At 47.2% G+C, this 13,439-nt stretch overlaps 1 protein-coding gene across 1 annotated transcript in view; it reads left to right on the top strand.

Annotated features, from left to right (window-relative positions):
• The window catches only part of ptgesl (prostaglandin E synthase 2-like), a 14,927-nt gene extending 1,818 nt beyond the window's left edge, over positions 1–13,109 (top strand). The window contains exons 2-8 of the mRNA XM_056280227.1: positions 199–693; positions 2,230–2,418; positions 2,957–3,012; positions 3,302–3,454; positions 5,922–6,122; positions 10,095–10,212; positions 11,664–13,109. Of these exons, the coding sequence (XP_056136202.1) occupies positions 199–693; positions 2,230–2,418; positions 2,957–3,012; positions 3,302–3,454; positions 5,922–6,122; positions 10,095–10,212; positions 11,664–11,792 (1,341 nt within the window). The 3' untranslated portion in view covers positions 11,793–13,109. The remainder of the gene's footprint in view (positions 1–198; positions 694–2,229; positions 2,419–2,956; positions 3,013–3,301; positions 3,455–5,921; positions 6,123–10,094; positions 10,213–11,663) is intronic.
• The last annotated feature ends 330 nt before the right edge of the window (positions 13,110–13,439 follow it).

Raw genomic sequence — 13,439 nt, 5'->3', positions numbered from 1 at the left:
TAAGTCTTCTGGGGGGAGGGGGGGCTCATGCTCGCGCCTCACAAACAAGTCCCGCCCCCACCCTGTGCTTTTGACCTATCAATCACGGTAGCCGCTCTATTTCCGTGACGGAGTGTTCACAGTTAACCCCCCAAAAAAACTAAATCTAAACTGAAACCTGAAACTCGGACCCAAACCTAACCTTTAACCTTTTCATAGTCGTACAAATTTGCTTATAAAGCTAACCACTCGGTTATTAGGCGTTGCGAGCCGTTACAAGCCAGGGGTAGCGGTGATTGGTCGGGAGGAAGGAGGGGGGCGGGGCTTGTGGCCGAGCTAGCCTTGGTGAACCGGCACGCTTGCAACGACGCTCTTGAACGTCTCCTACTGGTGCATTGTGGGAGTTTATGTAAAACGAAGATGGCGGCCGCCTGCGCCAGGGTGCTCGGTAAGGTCGGCTGGCAGGTGCTGGAGTCTCCGTCGTGCCGGCCCGGCGGTATTTCTGCCCTGGTCAGGAATGCTTCGCTGCACGGCTCCAGGAGAGCGTGCGGTACCGGCGGGGCGGGCGGGTTCCGGTCCGGAGTGTTCCGCGCCGCTCCTCTGCGGGGAGGCGGCGGAGTGCTGAGCTGCGCCGTTCTGCTGGGAGGAGGACTCGGTTTGTATCAGACCGTGAAGTTTTCTGTCCAGCGTCTTTTCGCTGAAGAGGAAACCAAGGTGACGTATTTCCCCATCTGCCCATTACGCCGCTTGGTCCCCCAGCAGACGCGTTTATCCAACGCCCCTTAGAAGAGAGTCGGCGATTACAGATGTGCTTAACATCTGGCATTATTGAGAGCTACATAGTGTGGCTATCGCATTAGATGAAGTAGTAGTAGTACATTTGCTGCATACTAACAATATGTTAATACTGGATGGAGCCTAAAATACCAAGTTGACAATTGAGCACCATTAAGTTTTTGCCCCACTTCTTGTTAATCATTCATCCTTGTCCCTCCCTCAGCTCGTCCAGAAGGCCGCTGCCAGATTCGTACTGGCAGCAGCAGGAGAACACGTCACTACTGTGTTTGTGTTGGCCACTTCGCTTAGTTATGCAATTGATTTTGAAGTTGTGTCATTTGTTTTAAACGCACTGCATGCTGGCCCCTTACTATAGTTCTGACCTCCTTAGCCTCCGTTTTCCACCTCAGTTCAGTCCCTCTCAAAGATGAAGGGAGCTCTCTTGTGGAACAAACCGCCTTTATGGGGTCTACCCCAGACGCCGACACTTTAAAATGCCCCCCTCAGAGCCTGTCTGTGTTCCCTTGGATTTGTGTCTACCTGGAGGACCCTTTGACTGGCATGTGTAGTCTTGTCCTTGTTGTTTTGTTCCAGTACTACTACTTTCGGCTGCTCCCGTTAGAGGTCGCCACAGCGGATCAGCCGTTTCCATCTCGTCCTGTCACACCAGCCACCTGCATGTCCTCCCTCACATCCACAAACCTCCTCTTTGGCCTTCCTCTTCTCTTCCCTGGCAGCTCCGTATTCAGCATCCTTCTCCCAATATACCCAGCATCTCTCCTCCACACATGTCCAAGCCGTCTCAATCTTGCCTCTCTTGCTTTGTCTCCAAACCGTCCAACCTGAGCTGGCCCTCTAATATACTCGTTCCTAATCCTGTCCTCCTTCGTCACTCCCAATGAAAATCTTAGCATCTTCAACTCTGCCACCTCCAGCCTTTTCATCAGTGCCGCTGTCTCCAAACCATATAACATAGCTGGTCTCACTACCATCTTGTAAACCTTCCCTTTAACTCTTGCTGGTACCCTTCTGTCGCAAATCACTCCTGACACTCTTCTCCACCCACTCCACCCTGCCTGCACTCTCTTCTTCACTCCCCATTACTTTGGACAGTTGACCCCAAGTATTTAAATTCATACGTCTTCATCACCTCTACTCCTTGCATCCTCACCGTTCCACTGTCCTCCCTCTCATTCACGCATATGTATTCTGTCTTGCTCCTACTGACTTTCATTCCTCTTCTCTCCAGTGCATACCTCCACCTCTCCAGGCTCTCCCCCATCTGCAACCTACTCTCGCTACAGTACGGTTGTTTGGAAATATGCTCTCTAAATAAATTTAAGTCTTCACTTCCTGTTTTCCCAGTTCAGTTGCCTAACATCTGAAACCCAGGTGACTTGTCCAATGCACCGAAGCTGATATGGAAATCTGAATGTTGTCTGTCAGTGATGTTAACTGAATGCATGTCCCTAGGCTCCCAGAGGTGGTCTTAAATTGACCCTCTACCAGTACAAGACGTGTCCGTTCTGTAGCAAAGTGCGGGCCTTCTTGGATTACCATGGTCTGCCATATGAGATTGTGGAAGTCAATCCGGTGATGAGGCAGGAAATCAAGTGGTCATCCTACAGGAAAGTGCCCATCTTAATGGTGAATGATGAATTGGTAAGACACTTCATTTAAAACTCACACACTTTTTGATTAAGACAGCCTACACATTCACACATACACACACACACACACACGATAGATGGATAGACACAGTCTGCTTGTCATTTTTTTGTTTCAATTAAATATTTAAAAGAATGGAGGGACATTGAGGGGGTTGGTCGAAACTTTATTTGGACTGATGCTTTATGACTGATGGTCATCGATCCCTCAGCGTTGACTGCAAGCAAACATTGTCCTTATTCCTGAAAAACTCTGAATCCTGCGTTAAGTTGTAGATTTGCCCAAATAACTCTACACACACTCAACTCAGTTTTTCAGGATACACAACCACCAGGGCTTTTCACTAGGACTGTCTCCCATAAAACTCTTGGGGTGGAAATCTTTCTGGGTGTAGAAACTCACCATCTGTTATGGGATGTTTCTGGTCTGCTGCTGTTTGGATAAATCGTACATTCCTGAAGGATGCTTTGGAAGGAAAAAAAAGATGGTTTTGTCTGTTTTTCTTTCTTTCTCGGGGGACGTCGTTCTTCAGCAACTGAATGACTCATCTGTCATCATCAGCTCCCTGAAGACCTATTTAGTCAGCAAGTAAGTCATATTTCCTTCTGGCTGCAAATGACCTGCCAAATAGCTGGCTGTCAACACGGTGTACTGTGGTGAACGTTGATTCTGTTCTGTCAAATGTCAAGTTGACGTTGTTTTGTTGCAGTGGTTGTAGTTTTAAGTGTGTGTGAGTGTTGTGCTCTGAAGGGTTGTGCATTTTGTTGATTTTACAATAGGATATGTGGACTGTCGCTTTAGTGTCCCGTGTTACACTGGACCGTCGTATGTTCTGTCATCTCTTCATGCGTTGTCGGCCATTCTCATATACCCGCAGGGAGAAAACGGTGATGCAGATTCTCCAGTGCTACCCCGAAATGAAGTCAATAAACGACAGTGGGAAGGAGGTGACCGAATATAACAACAAATACTGGCTGATGCTGGACCAGGATGAGACCCAGCAGCTGTACCTAGACAAAGACTCCCAGAAGTACATCAACCTCTCTCTTGCTCTCTCTCTCTCTGTCTGGGGTTCACCATGATAGTCACATCAGCTCTCTCTGGGGTTCACCATGATAGTCACATCAGCTCTCTCTGGGGTTCACCATGATAGTCACATCAGCTCTCTCTGGGGTTCACCATGACAGTCACATCAGCTCTCTCTGGGGTTCACCGTGATAGTCACATCAGCTCTTTCTGGGGGTTCACCATGATAGTCACATCAGCTCTCTCTGGGGTTCACCATGACAGTCACATCAGCTCTCTCTGGGGTTCACCGTGACAGTCACATCAGCTCTCTCTGGGGTTCACCATGACAGTCACATCAGCTCTCTCTGGGGTTCACCGTGATAGTCACATCAGCTCTCTCTGGGGTTCACCATGATAGTCACATCAGCTCTCTCTGGGGTTCACCATGATAGTCACATCAGCTCTCTCTGGGGTTCACCATGACAGTCACATCAGCTCTCTCTGGGGTTCACCATGATAGTCACATCAGCTCTCTCTGGGGTTCACCATGACAGTCACATCAGCTCTCTCTGGGGTTCACCGTGATAGTTACATCAGCTCTTTCTGGTGTTCACCATGATAGTCACATCAACTCTCTCTCAGCTCTCTCTGGGGTTCACCGTGATAGTCACATCAGCTCTCTCTGGGGTTCACCATGACAGTCACATCAGCTCTCTCTGGGGTTCACCATGACAGTGACATCAACTCTCTCTCAGCTCTCTCTGGGGTTCACCATGATAGTCACATCAACTCTCTCTGGGGTTCACCATGATAGTCACATCAACTCTCTCTGGGGTTCACCATGACAGTCACATCAGCTCTCTCTGGGGTTCACCGTGACAGTCACATCAGCTCTCTCTGGGGTTCACCGTGATAGTCACATCAGCTCTCTCTGGGGTTCACCATGATAGTCACATCAGCTCTCTCTGGGGTTCACCATGACAGTCACATCAGCTCTCTCTGGGGTTCACCGTGATAGTCACATCAGCTCTCTCTGGGGTTCACCGTGATAGTTACATCAGCTCTTTCTGGGGTTCACCATGATAGTCACATCAACTCTCTCTCAGCTCTCTCTGGGGTTCACCGTGATAGTCACATCAGCTCTCTCTGGGGTTCACCATGACAGTCACATCAGCTCTCTCTGGGGTTCACCGTGACAGTCACATCAACTCTCTCTCAGCTCTCTCTGGGGTTCACCATGATAGTCACATCAACTCACTCTGGGGTTCACCATGATAGTCACATCAACTCTCTCTGGGGTTCACCATGATAGTCACATAAGCTCTCTGGGGTTCACCATGATAGTCACATCAACTCTCTCTGGGGTTCACCATGATAGTCACATCAACTCTCTCTGGGGTTCACCATGATAGTCACATCAGCTCTCTGGGGTTCACCATGATAGTCACATCAGATCACATGACACTCTTGCTGCTTCCACTAAACTTGGAAAGTTAGGATTTCCAACATTTCTACTTAATTGATGATGATTCCGACGTGGTGACTTGCACAAGATATCTCAGACTGATGTTTCTGAATCACGCGAGTCTGATGTCACAGAACAGGAAGACATACACGGAGAAATGTAAACAGATTAGTAATAATAAATTCCCCAACTGAATCTCATTTCCAACTTGGAAATCCAGATTGCATCCTAACTTCCAATTTTAACGGACCGCAGTAAAAGTGGTTGATCCTCGCTATATGTAGATCAGCACTGACCAGAGGGCAAAGCAATTAAGGTGGTATTGCAGCCAATTTGCCACTAAATTAATGAAGGTAAAGACGCACCTTTTTGTTCATTTAAAGACTTACCATCAGTGTGAAGTTGTTGGAAGTATTAGCCATAGGAAACAGCGACTCATACCTCCTCCAAAGCTGCTGTCCACCAGAGAACATAGAGGACGTCCACAGGCTTGTTGAGTTAATGATCCATCCATCCATCCATCCATTATTCAAACTGCTTATCCTGCTCTCAGGGTCGCGGGGATGCTGGAGCCTATCCCAGCAGTCACTGGGCGGCAGGCGGGGAGACACCCTGGACAGGCCGCCAGACCATCACAGGGCTCAGTGATCCATGATATCTAAATGTAAAAAGATGGGTGACGGCAGTTAACTCCTGAGTTTTTTTTAGTCATGACTGATGAGAGAAACCAGCACGTCAGCCTCCTGCTGGGTAGTTGTGCTGTCATACTGGTCACTTTGTGTGGAAATTTAAAAAAAATAATACATAAATCAAGAAACATCGGTGAGAAGATAAACCCCCAATTGCTGATTCCATGCTTTTCAAGGCTGAAAGTGAATTTAGAAACTGTAAAATTCCCAACAAACCCACACCAGTATGACTGCATCTTGGCTGAGGTGTGCCGTCTCCATGATGTGAAATACAGTCGTATGTTCTGTCATCTAACCCGAATCACTTCTTCCTGTGTCCTTGTGTCTGTTCTCAGAGAGGAGATGAAATGGCGCGAGTGGGCCGACAGCTGGCTGGTCCATCTCATCTCCCCCAACGTGTACAGAACCACCGGCGAGGCCCTGGCCTCCTTCGATTACATTGTACGTGAGGGCAAGTTCAGCACCTTCGAGGGTTTCTTCGCCAAATACGTTGGCGCTGCGGCCATGTACATCATCTCCAAGAGGCTGAAGCGCCGGTCAGCAACAGAACAAAACGTCTTTTTCTTCTTTTCTGTAGTTGGTCCTTTAATGAACCAGCTCTTCTTTTTCATATCTGATCACTCTGAGGAGTCCTTCTGCTTTTTTTTTTGTTTTTGTTTTTTTCAATGATGGTGAACTGGGAGTTGTAGTTCTTTCCTATGTTGGACTCGAACTACAACGTTGCTGTGTATAAAATCGTCAGCTAAATATCGAGGGGATATCCTCTTCCTTCACAATGGCTTTACAAAGAAAATCAGAGTGATAAAACAATATAAAAGCAGAATGTAATTGTTTTCCAACCTGGCAGCCATTAATCTAAATAGCAGCTGCCTGTGTGGTTGGTTAGAAACAGTCCTCTTACTAGGTGGGGATGAACAATGTGTTGTGAATGAAAAGGGTGGTGTTTTAACCAGAAAGCAAGACTCTACGACTATTGCTACAACTACTACTTTCAGCTGCTCCCATTAGGGGTCGCCACAGCAGATCATCCGTTTCCATCTCTTCCTGTCTTCTGCATCTTCCTCTGTCACACCAGCCACCTGCATGTCCTGCCTCACCACATCCATAAACCTCCTCTTTGGCCTTCCTCTTCTCCTCTTCCCTGGCAGCTCCATATTCAGCATCCTCCTCCCAATATACCCAGCATCTCTCCTCCACACATGTCCAAGCCATCTCAATCTTGCCTCTCTTGCTTTGTCTCCAAACCTTCCAACCTGAGCGGTCCCTCTAATATACTCGTTCCTAATCCTGTCCTTCTTCATCACTCCCAATGGAAATCTTAGCATCTCCAACTCTGCCACCTCCAGCTCCACCTCCTGTCTTTTCGTCTGTGCCACTGTCTCTAAACTATATAACATAGCTGGTCTCACTACCATCTTGTAAACCTTCCCATTAACTCTTGCTGGTACCCTTCTGTCACAAATCACTCCTGACACTCTTTTCCACTTCCAGCTCCACCCTACCTGCACTCTCTTCTCCACCTCTCTTCTGCCCTCCCCGTTACTTTGAACAGTTGACCCCAAGTATTTAAACTCATATGCCTTCGTCACCTCTACTCCTTGCATCCTCACCATTCCACTGTTCTCCCTCTCATTCTCACATATTCATTCCATCTTGCTCCTACTGACTTTCATTCCTCTTCTCTCCAGTGCATACCTCCACCTCTCCAGGCTCTCCTCCACCTGCTCCCTACTCTCACTACAGATCACAATGTCATCCGCAGACATCATAGTCCGCGGAGACTCCTGCCTGATCTCGTCCGTCAACCTGTCCATCACCATTGCAAACAAGAAAGGGCTCAGAGCCGATCCTTGGTGTAATCCCACCTCCACCTTGAACCCATCTGTCATATGATTTCTCTAAATCCACAAAGACACAATGTAATTCATTCTGACCTTCTCTATACTTCTCCGTCATCATTCTCAAAGCAGGGCGTCCGAGTAGCGTAGTGGTCTACTGTTGCCTACCAACACGGGGATCGCCAGTTCAAATCCCTGTGTTGGCTCCGGCTTGGTCAGGCGTTCCTAAAGACACAAGTGGCCGTGTCTGCAGGTGGGAAGCCGGATGCGGGTATGTGTCCTAATTGCTGCACTAGCGCCTCCTCTGGTCGGTCGAGGCGCCTGTTCGGGGGTGAGGGGGAGCTGGGGGGAATAGCGTGATCCTCCCACGTGCTACGTCCCCCCGGTGAAACGCCTCACTGTCAGGTGAAAAGAAGTGGCTGGTGACTCCACATGTATCAGAGGAGGCATGTGGTAGTCTGCAGCCCTCCCCGGATCGGCAGACAGGGTGGAGCAGGGACCAAAATGGCTCAGAAGAGTGGGGTAATTGGCCAAGTACAATTGGGGTGGGAGCCAAAAAAATGTAAAAAACAATTTCACTCCCTCCTGCATCTGTGTGTGTATGTGTGTGTGTATATATATATATCTATATATATATTCTCAAAGCAAACATTGCATCTGTGGTGCTCTTTCATGGCATGAAGCCATACTTCTGCTCGCTAATCATCACCTCTCCTCTTAACCTAGCTTCTATTACTCTTTCTCATATGTTCATGCTGTGGCTGATCAACTTTATACCTCTGCAGTTACTACAGCTTTGCACATCGCCCTTATTCTTGAAAAATCACTACCAGTATACTTCTCCACTCCTCAGGCATCCTCTCTTTCCAAGATTGTGTTAAACTAGTTAAACATTCACCACTGTGATCTCTCCTAAACACCTCCATGCCTCCACAGGTGTCATCAGGACCAACCTCCTTTCCACTCTTCATCCTCTTCATGGCTGCCCTCATTTCCTCCTTGCTAATCTACCGCTCTTCCTGATTCACTATCCCCACATCATCCAACCTTCTCGTTGTCTCTTTCTTCATTCATCAGCCCCTCAAAGTACTCCTTCCACCTTCTCAACACACTCTCTTCACTTGTCAGCACATTTCCATCTGTATCCTTGAGCGCCCTTATGTGCTGCACATCCTTCCCAGCTCGGTCCCTCTGTCTAGCCAATCGGTACAAGTCCTTTTCTCCTTCCTTAGTGTCTAACCTCTCATACAACTCACCATACGCCTTTGCCTTTGCCACCTCTCTCTTCACTTTACGCCGCATCTCCTTGTACTCCTGTCTACTTTCTTCATCTCTCTGACTATCCCACTTCTTCTTTGCCAGCCTCTGCCTCTGTATACTTTGCCCAGCCATCAGGCAACTCTTCACTTCCACCCAGTGCCTGTCTTAACTCCTCCCTGAACTCCACACAACAGTCTTCCTTCTTCAACTTCCACCATTTGATCTTCGGCTCTGCCTTCACACTCTCCCTCTTCTTGGTCTCCAAAGTCATCCTACAGACCACCGTCCGACGCTGCCTAGCTATGTTCTTCCGTCACCACCTTGCAGTCTCCAATCCCTTTTAGATGGTGCCTTCTACATAAGATATAGTCCACCTGTGTGCACTTTCCTCCACTCTTGTACGTCACCCTGTGTTCCTCCCTCTTCCTTATGTGTTCACCACAGTGATTTCCATCCTTTTTGCAAAATCGACCACCATCTGTCCTTCCACATTTCTCTCCTTGACACCATACCTCCTCATCACCCGTTCCCTTCACCAACATGCCCATTGAAGTCCGCTCCAATCACCCCTCTCTCCTCCTTGGGTACCCTCTCCATCACGTCGTCCAACTCACTCCAGAATTCTTCTTTCTCTTCCATCTCACACCCAACTTGAGGGGCATATGCGCTGATAACATTCATCAATACACCTTCGATTTCCAGCTTCATACTCATCACTCTGTCTGACACTCTCTTCACCTCCAGCACGCTCTTGACATACTCTTCCTTCAGAATTACCCCTATCCCATTTCTCCTCTCCTCCCCTTCGCACCATGGTAGGAGAGTTTGAACGCACCTGTGATACTCCTGGCCTTACTCCCCTTCCACCTGGTTTCTTGCACACACAGTATGCCTACCTTCCTTCTCTCCATCATATCAGCCAGCTCTCTCCCCTTACCAGTCATAGTGCCAATATTCAAACTTCCGACTCTCACTTCCACACTCCTGCCCTTCCTCCTCTTCCGCTGCCTCTGGACATGCCTTCCCCCTCTCCTTCACCCAACAGTAGCATAGTTTCCACCAGCACCCTGCTGGCCAACTGTACGTTCTTGACCGATCGGGTATGGACATCCTATTTATGATCTGCATATTTGATTTGCAACCCAGCCACTGAGGATGCACAAGCCAGTGCATTCTTAGTGCCGGTCTCAAGCCCGGATAAATGGGGAGGGTTGCATTAGGAAGGTCATTCGGCGCAAAACCTTTGCCAAATCAAATATGCGGACCATAAAGCAACAATAATCACTCCAAAACTCTATGAATTGTTAAATACTGATGTAGTACCAATAAGTAATATTATTACAATTGAATACAGTATCAAGTGTAATTCTAACTCTAATAAAGCATGTGACTGTGTACTGACCGTTTCAGACACAACCTCCAGGATGACGTGAGACAGGATCTCTACAAGGCTGTGAACAGCTGGGTGGCAGCCATTGGCAAAAAGAAGAAGTTTATGGGTGGGGATCATCCCAATCTGGCAGACCTGGTGAGACCAACGGCTTAATTTCCCTGGTTTTTGTCACCTGTAGGTTCTCAGTGAAGGAGCCACCGACTCTGAGGATAAGACGATGTAGTTTGGTGTTTTTGAAAATTTTTCTGTTTCACATTCTGAACGATTCAAAACCCAACACACGTGTCCGAAACATGCAACAGCGTCTGTTCTGGTGTAACGACCTGGAGCAGGGTACGGTCACGTCACAGAAAACACCACGTGGAAAATGATCAAACTGATCAAAATAGAAAAATAGATTGTAAAATTGTGAACGCCATACAGAGGAGGTTTGCATGTTCTCCCCGTGTCTGCGTGGGTTTCTTCCGGGGGCTCCGGTTTCCTCCCACAGTCCAAAGACATGTAGGTCAGGTGAATCGGCCGTACTACATTGTCCCTAGGTGTGAATGTGTGTGCCCTGTGATGGACTGGCGGCCTGTCCAGGGTGTTTCCCCGCCTTCTGCCCAGTGACTGCTGGGATAGGCTCCAGCGTCCCACAGCCCTAATTAGGATAAGCGGCTTGGAAAATGGATGGATGTAAAATTGTATTTTTACCCTCGACGTGTCATATTTTTGTTGAGATGTGACAGTGTGTTTTAGAGACTGCTGAGACAGATAGTTAATACTGGATAATATGACCTTCTGTCAACGCCTGCCATGACTGTTCTAGCTACAGTCATGGAAAGTGTCCCGGAAAATTATTCCTTAGAGCGGGAACACTGACGAGGGTTGGATACCTGCAGCGTTAGCCGGTGATTCAGCTTTACACAAGTGGAATTGTTCAACATGAGCTGGACCCGCATCATAGACCTTTACGTATTTCTTACACAGGTTTAGAAAGTAGGAAATTGATTTGAGCATTTCCTGGTTTTTGAAAAAATGTAAATGCATGAATGTTTGGGTTTTTTTTTGTTGCTCTAGACAGACTGAATGATCCCACCATCATACCATTGCGGTTTCTTTATTACTGGGAAGAATGACCTTAAAAGATCCATTCACTTGGGCGTCCGGGTAGTGTGGCGGTCTATTCTGTTCCCTTCCAACACGGGGATCATTGAAGTGCCCAAACTAGTGTTTACCGAGTCTGACCAGCTGCCAAAAAAACCTGTTTTATTATACGAATCTGAGAAAGGCGAGGAAATCTTAGCATTTATGAAGCTATAACCAGCTAATGTCTGGCATTTTTACTATTGATCGATTACTAAAATTATAACTGATTGACGTTCTGTCGACTGACTCGTCGGTTCAGTGCTAGTGATAAAATACTCAGCTGGCACTTTTTTTGCTGTGAAAAAATTAAATGCACCAAAATGAAATTTCCTCGTCAAACATTCGTTGAGAATGTAGAAGAAAAAAATAATTGTTCTTCTGCTTACTGTTTGTAAAAGAGGAAGTAGATACCAGGCAGCACCCTTTAAACTTCTGCCTTTCCCCTCCTCCGTCTGTAGGCAGTCTACGGGGTCCTGCGAGTGATGGAGGGGCTCGAGGCGTTTGACGACATGATGGAGAACACCAAGGTCAAATCCTGGTACCGGCACATGGAGAGAGCCACGCTCAACCACAAGGGACGCAACTGAGGACACGCCGCAAAGTCCTGGGCTGTGACGGAGGTCAGAGTTCACCCAGACACTTCCAGCCTAGCAAAAAAAAAAGCAAAAAAAGCAAAAAAAACAAAAAAAGGACTCAACGGGCGAACTGTCGCCGGCACTCTGAATCCAGACCACTGCCTTTCTTTGATTTGCTGACATCTCCTGAACCCAGTCAAGGGTTCAGGAGATTTCAGAAAGGCCTTCGGTTTCAGTAGGGCCCTCACCACCCACCGCCTTCACTTCCTGCAATCGACAAATCTCCAATGCAGTAATTGTTTTGAATGACTTATCTGCAGACACAGACGGCTCTGCAAGACGCCACCTGACCATGCTGCTCTGACACGCCTGCTTGAGCGTTCATACAGACGTGCTCAAACGGAAAACGGATCTACAGATTACTAGACATCTGGACATCTGTGACGTGACCGTACTTCAGCCCAACATGACCGCCCAGTCTCCACGCGGTGGACAAACTCCTCTGCTGTTCTTTATTCAAACTGTTGATCCTCATAAAGAGGGTTCCTACATAAGTCTGGAAGAGAGATTTGATCGTTCCCAGGTCCTGAAAACTTAAAATGTCCAGGGAAGTACGGGGAATTGGGCTGCAATTCGGTCCCGATACGTGACTAAATATTTGAGGTAGCCGTGACGTTTTGTCTCGTAGAATAATGTTCTGCTGTTGAACCATATGGCCAAGCTGATGGTTCCAACGCTATCATACCAAATTCCCAAAATAAGGCTTGGAAAAGGTGAGGAACGTGTGTAGGAACCCTTCTAACTGGTTCAAATCTCTTCTTTCCTGCTTCCTTCAGTAAGCCACTAGTCAGTTTGTGTTCAGCTTTGCTGCGTTAATGTGACGGCGGCCATTCATTTGTGTCCGGCGTCTACGTCCCGACCGCTGGAGCCACATCTTCTACCTGTACCATGAAACGGTTTTGTTGCTCGGATCTGAACCATGTTAATGGTGCCACGTGGAAAAAGGTCGACTACTTTATTTATTCCAGATAAACGTCTTCATAATTTCTAGGATTTATCTAAACGCAATAAATATTGGTAAGCTAAGCTCTGGAGGTTCTGTAGGTTTAAAAAAGAAACTGGTGTATTACCAGTTTGGATTTACCAGTAACACAAACTGTCAACTGCAGACGAAGTTCTGAACTATTAAAGCTGCACTAACGTGCACACGTACAAAAAATAAAATGCAGTGAGAAAACATCGGTCGCCTGTTTACTTGTGGACATGCTCATTTTATCCATTTTCCAGATGAGGGACTGCGTTCTTCCCAAAGTCTGAAGATGCGCAGACTAAATGAAATAGTAAAGACCTGGATCAGATCCATGAGGATCCTCTTGAAACGGTGGTCATTTACACTTGTTAAAATGGGTTTTGGTTTGTCGGATGTAATCTGATGTTTCTCTGCATCAAAGGTGAAGGTGCATGAAGGAAAGATTGGGCATGGGTTCTGATCAGATTATTTAAAGTTAAAATATTAATTTTAACTTTAATTTTAACTAAAATCTTAACAAACGGCCTTTTACCAAATTTAAGACGATGACTAATCCACAAACACCAGGTCCTGCAGACTGCAGTGGGATGTGATGAGGATGGTTGGTGTCTGGTAGGACTTTACCAGGA

The sequence above is a fragment of the Lampris incognitus genome, chromosome 1 (assembly GCF_029633865.1).
Source record: "Lampris incognitus isolate fLamInc1 chromosome 1, fLamInc1.hap2, whole genome shotgun sequence".
NCBI lineage: Eukaryota > Metazoa > Chordata > Actinopteri > Lampriformes > Lampridae > Lampris > Lampris incognitus.
The sequence above is the reverse complement of the archived record's forward strand: the minus strand, read 5'-3'. Positions and strand labels throughout refer to the sequence as shown.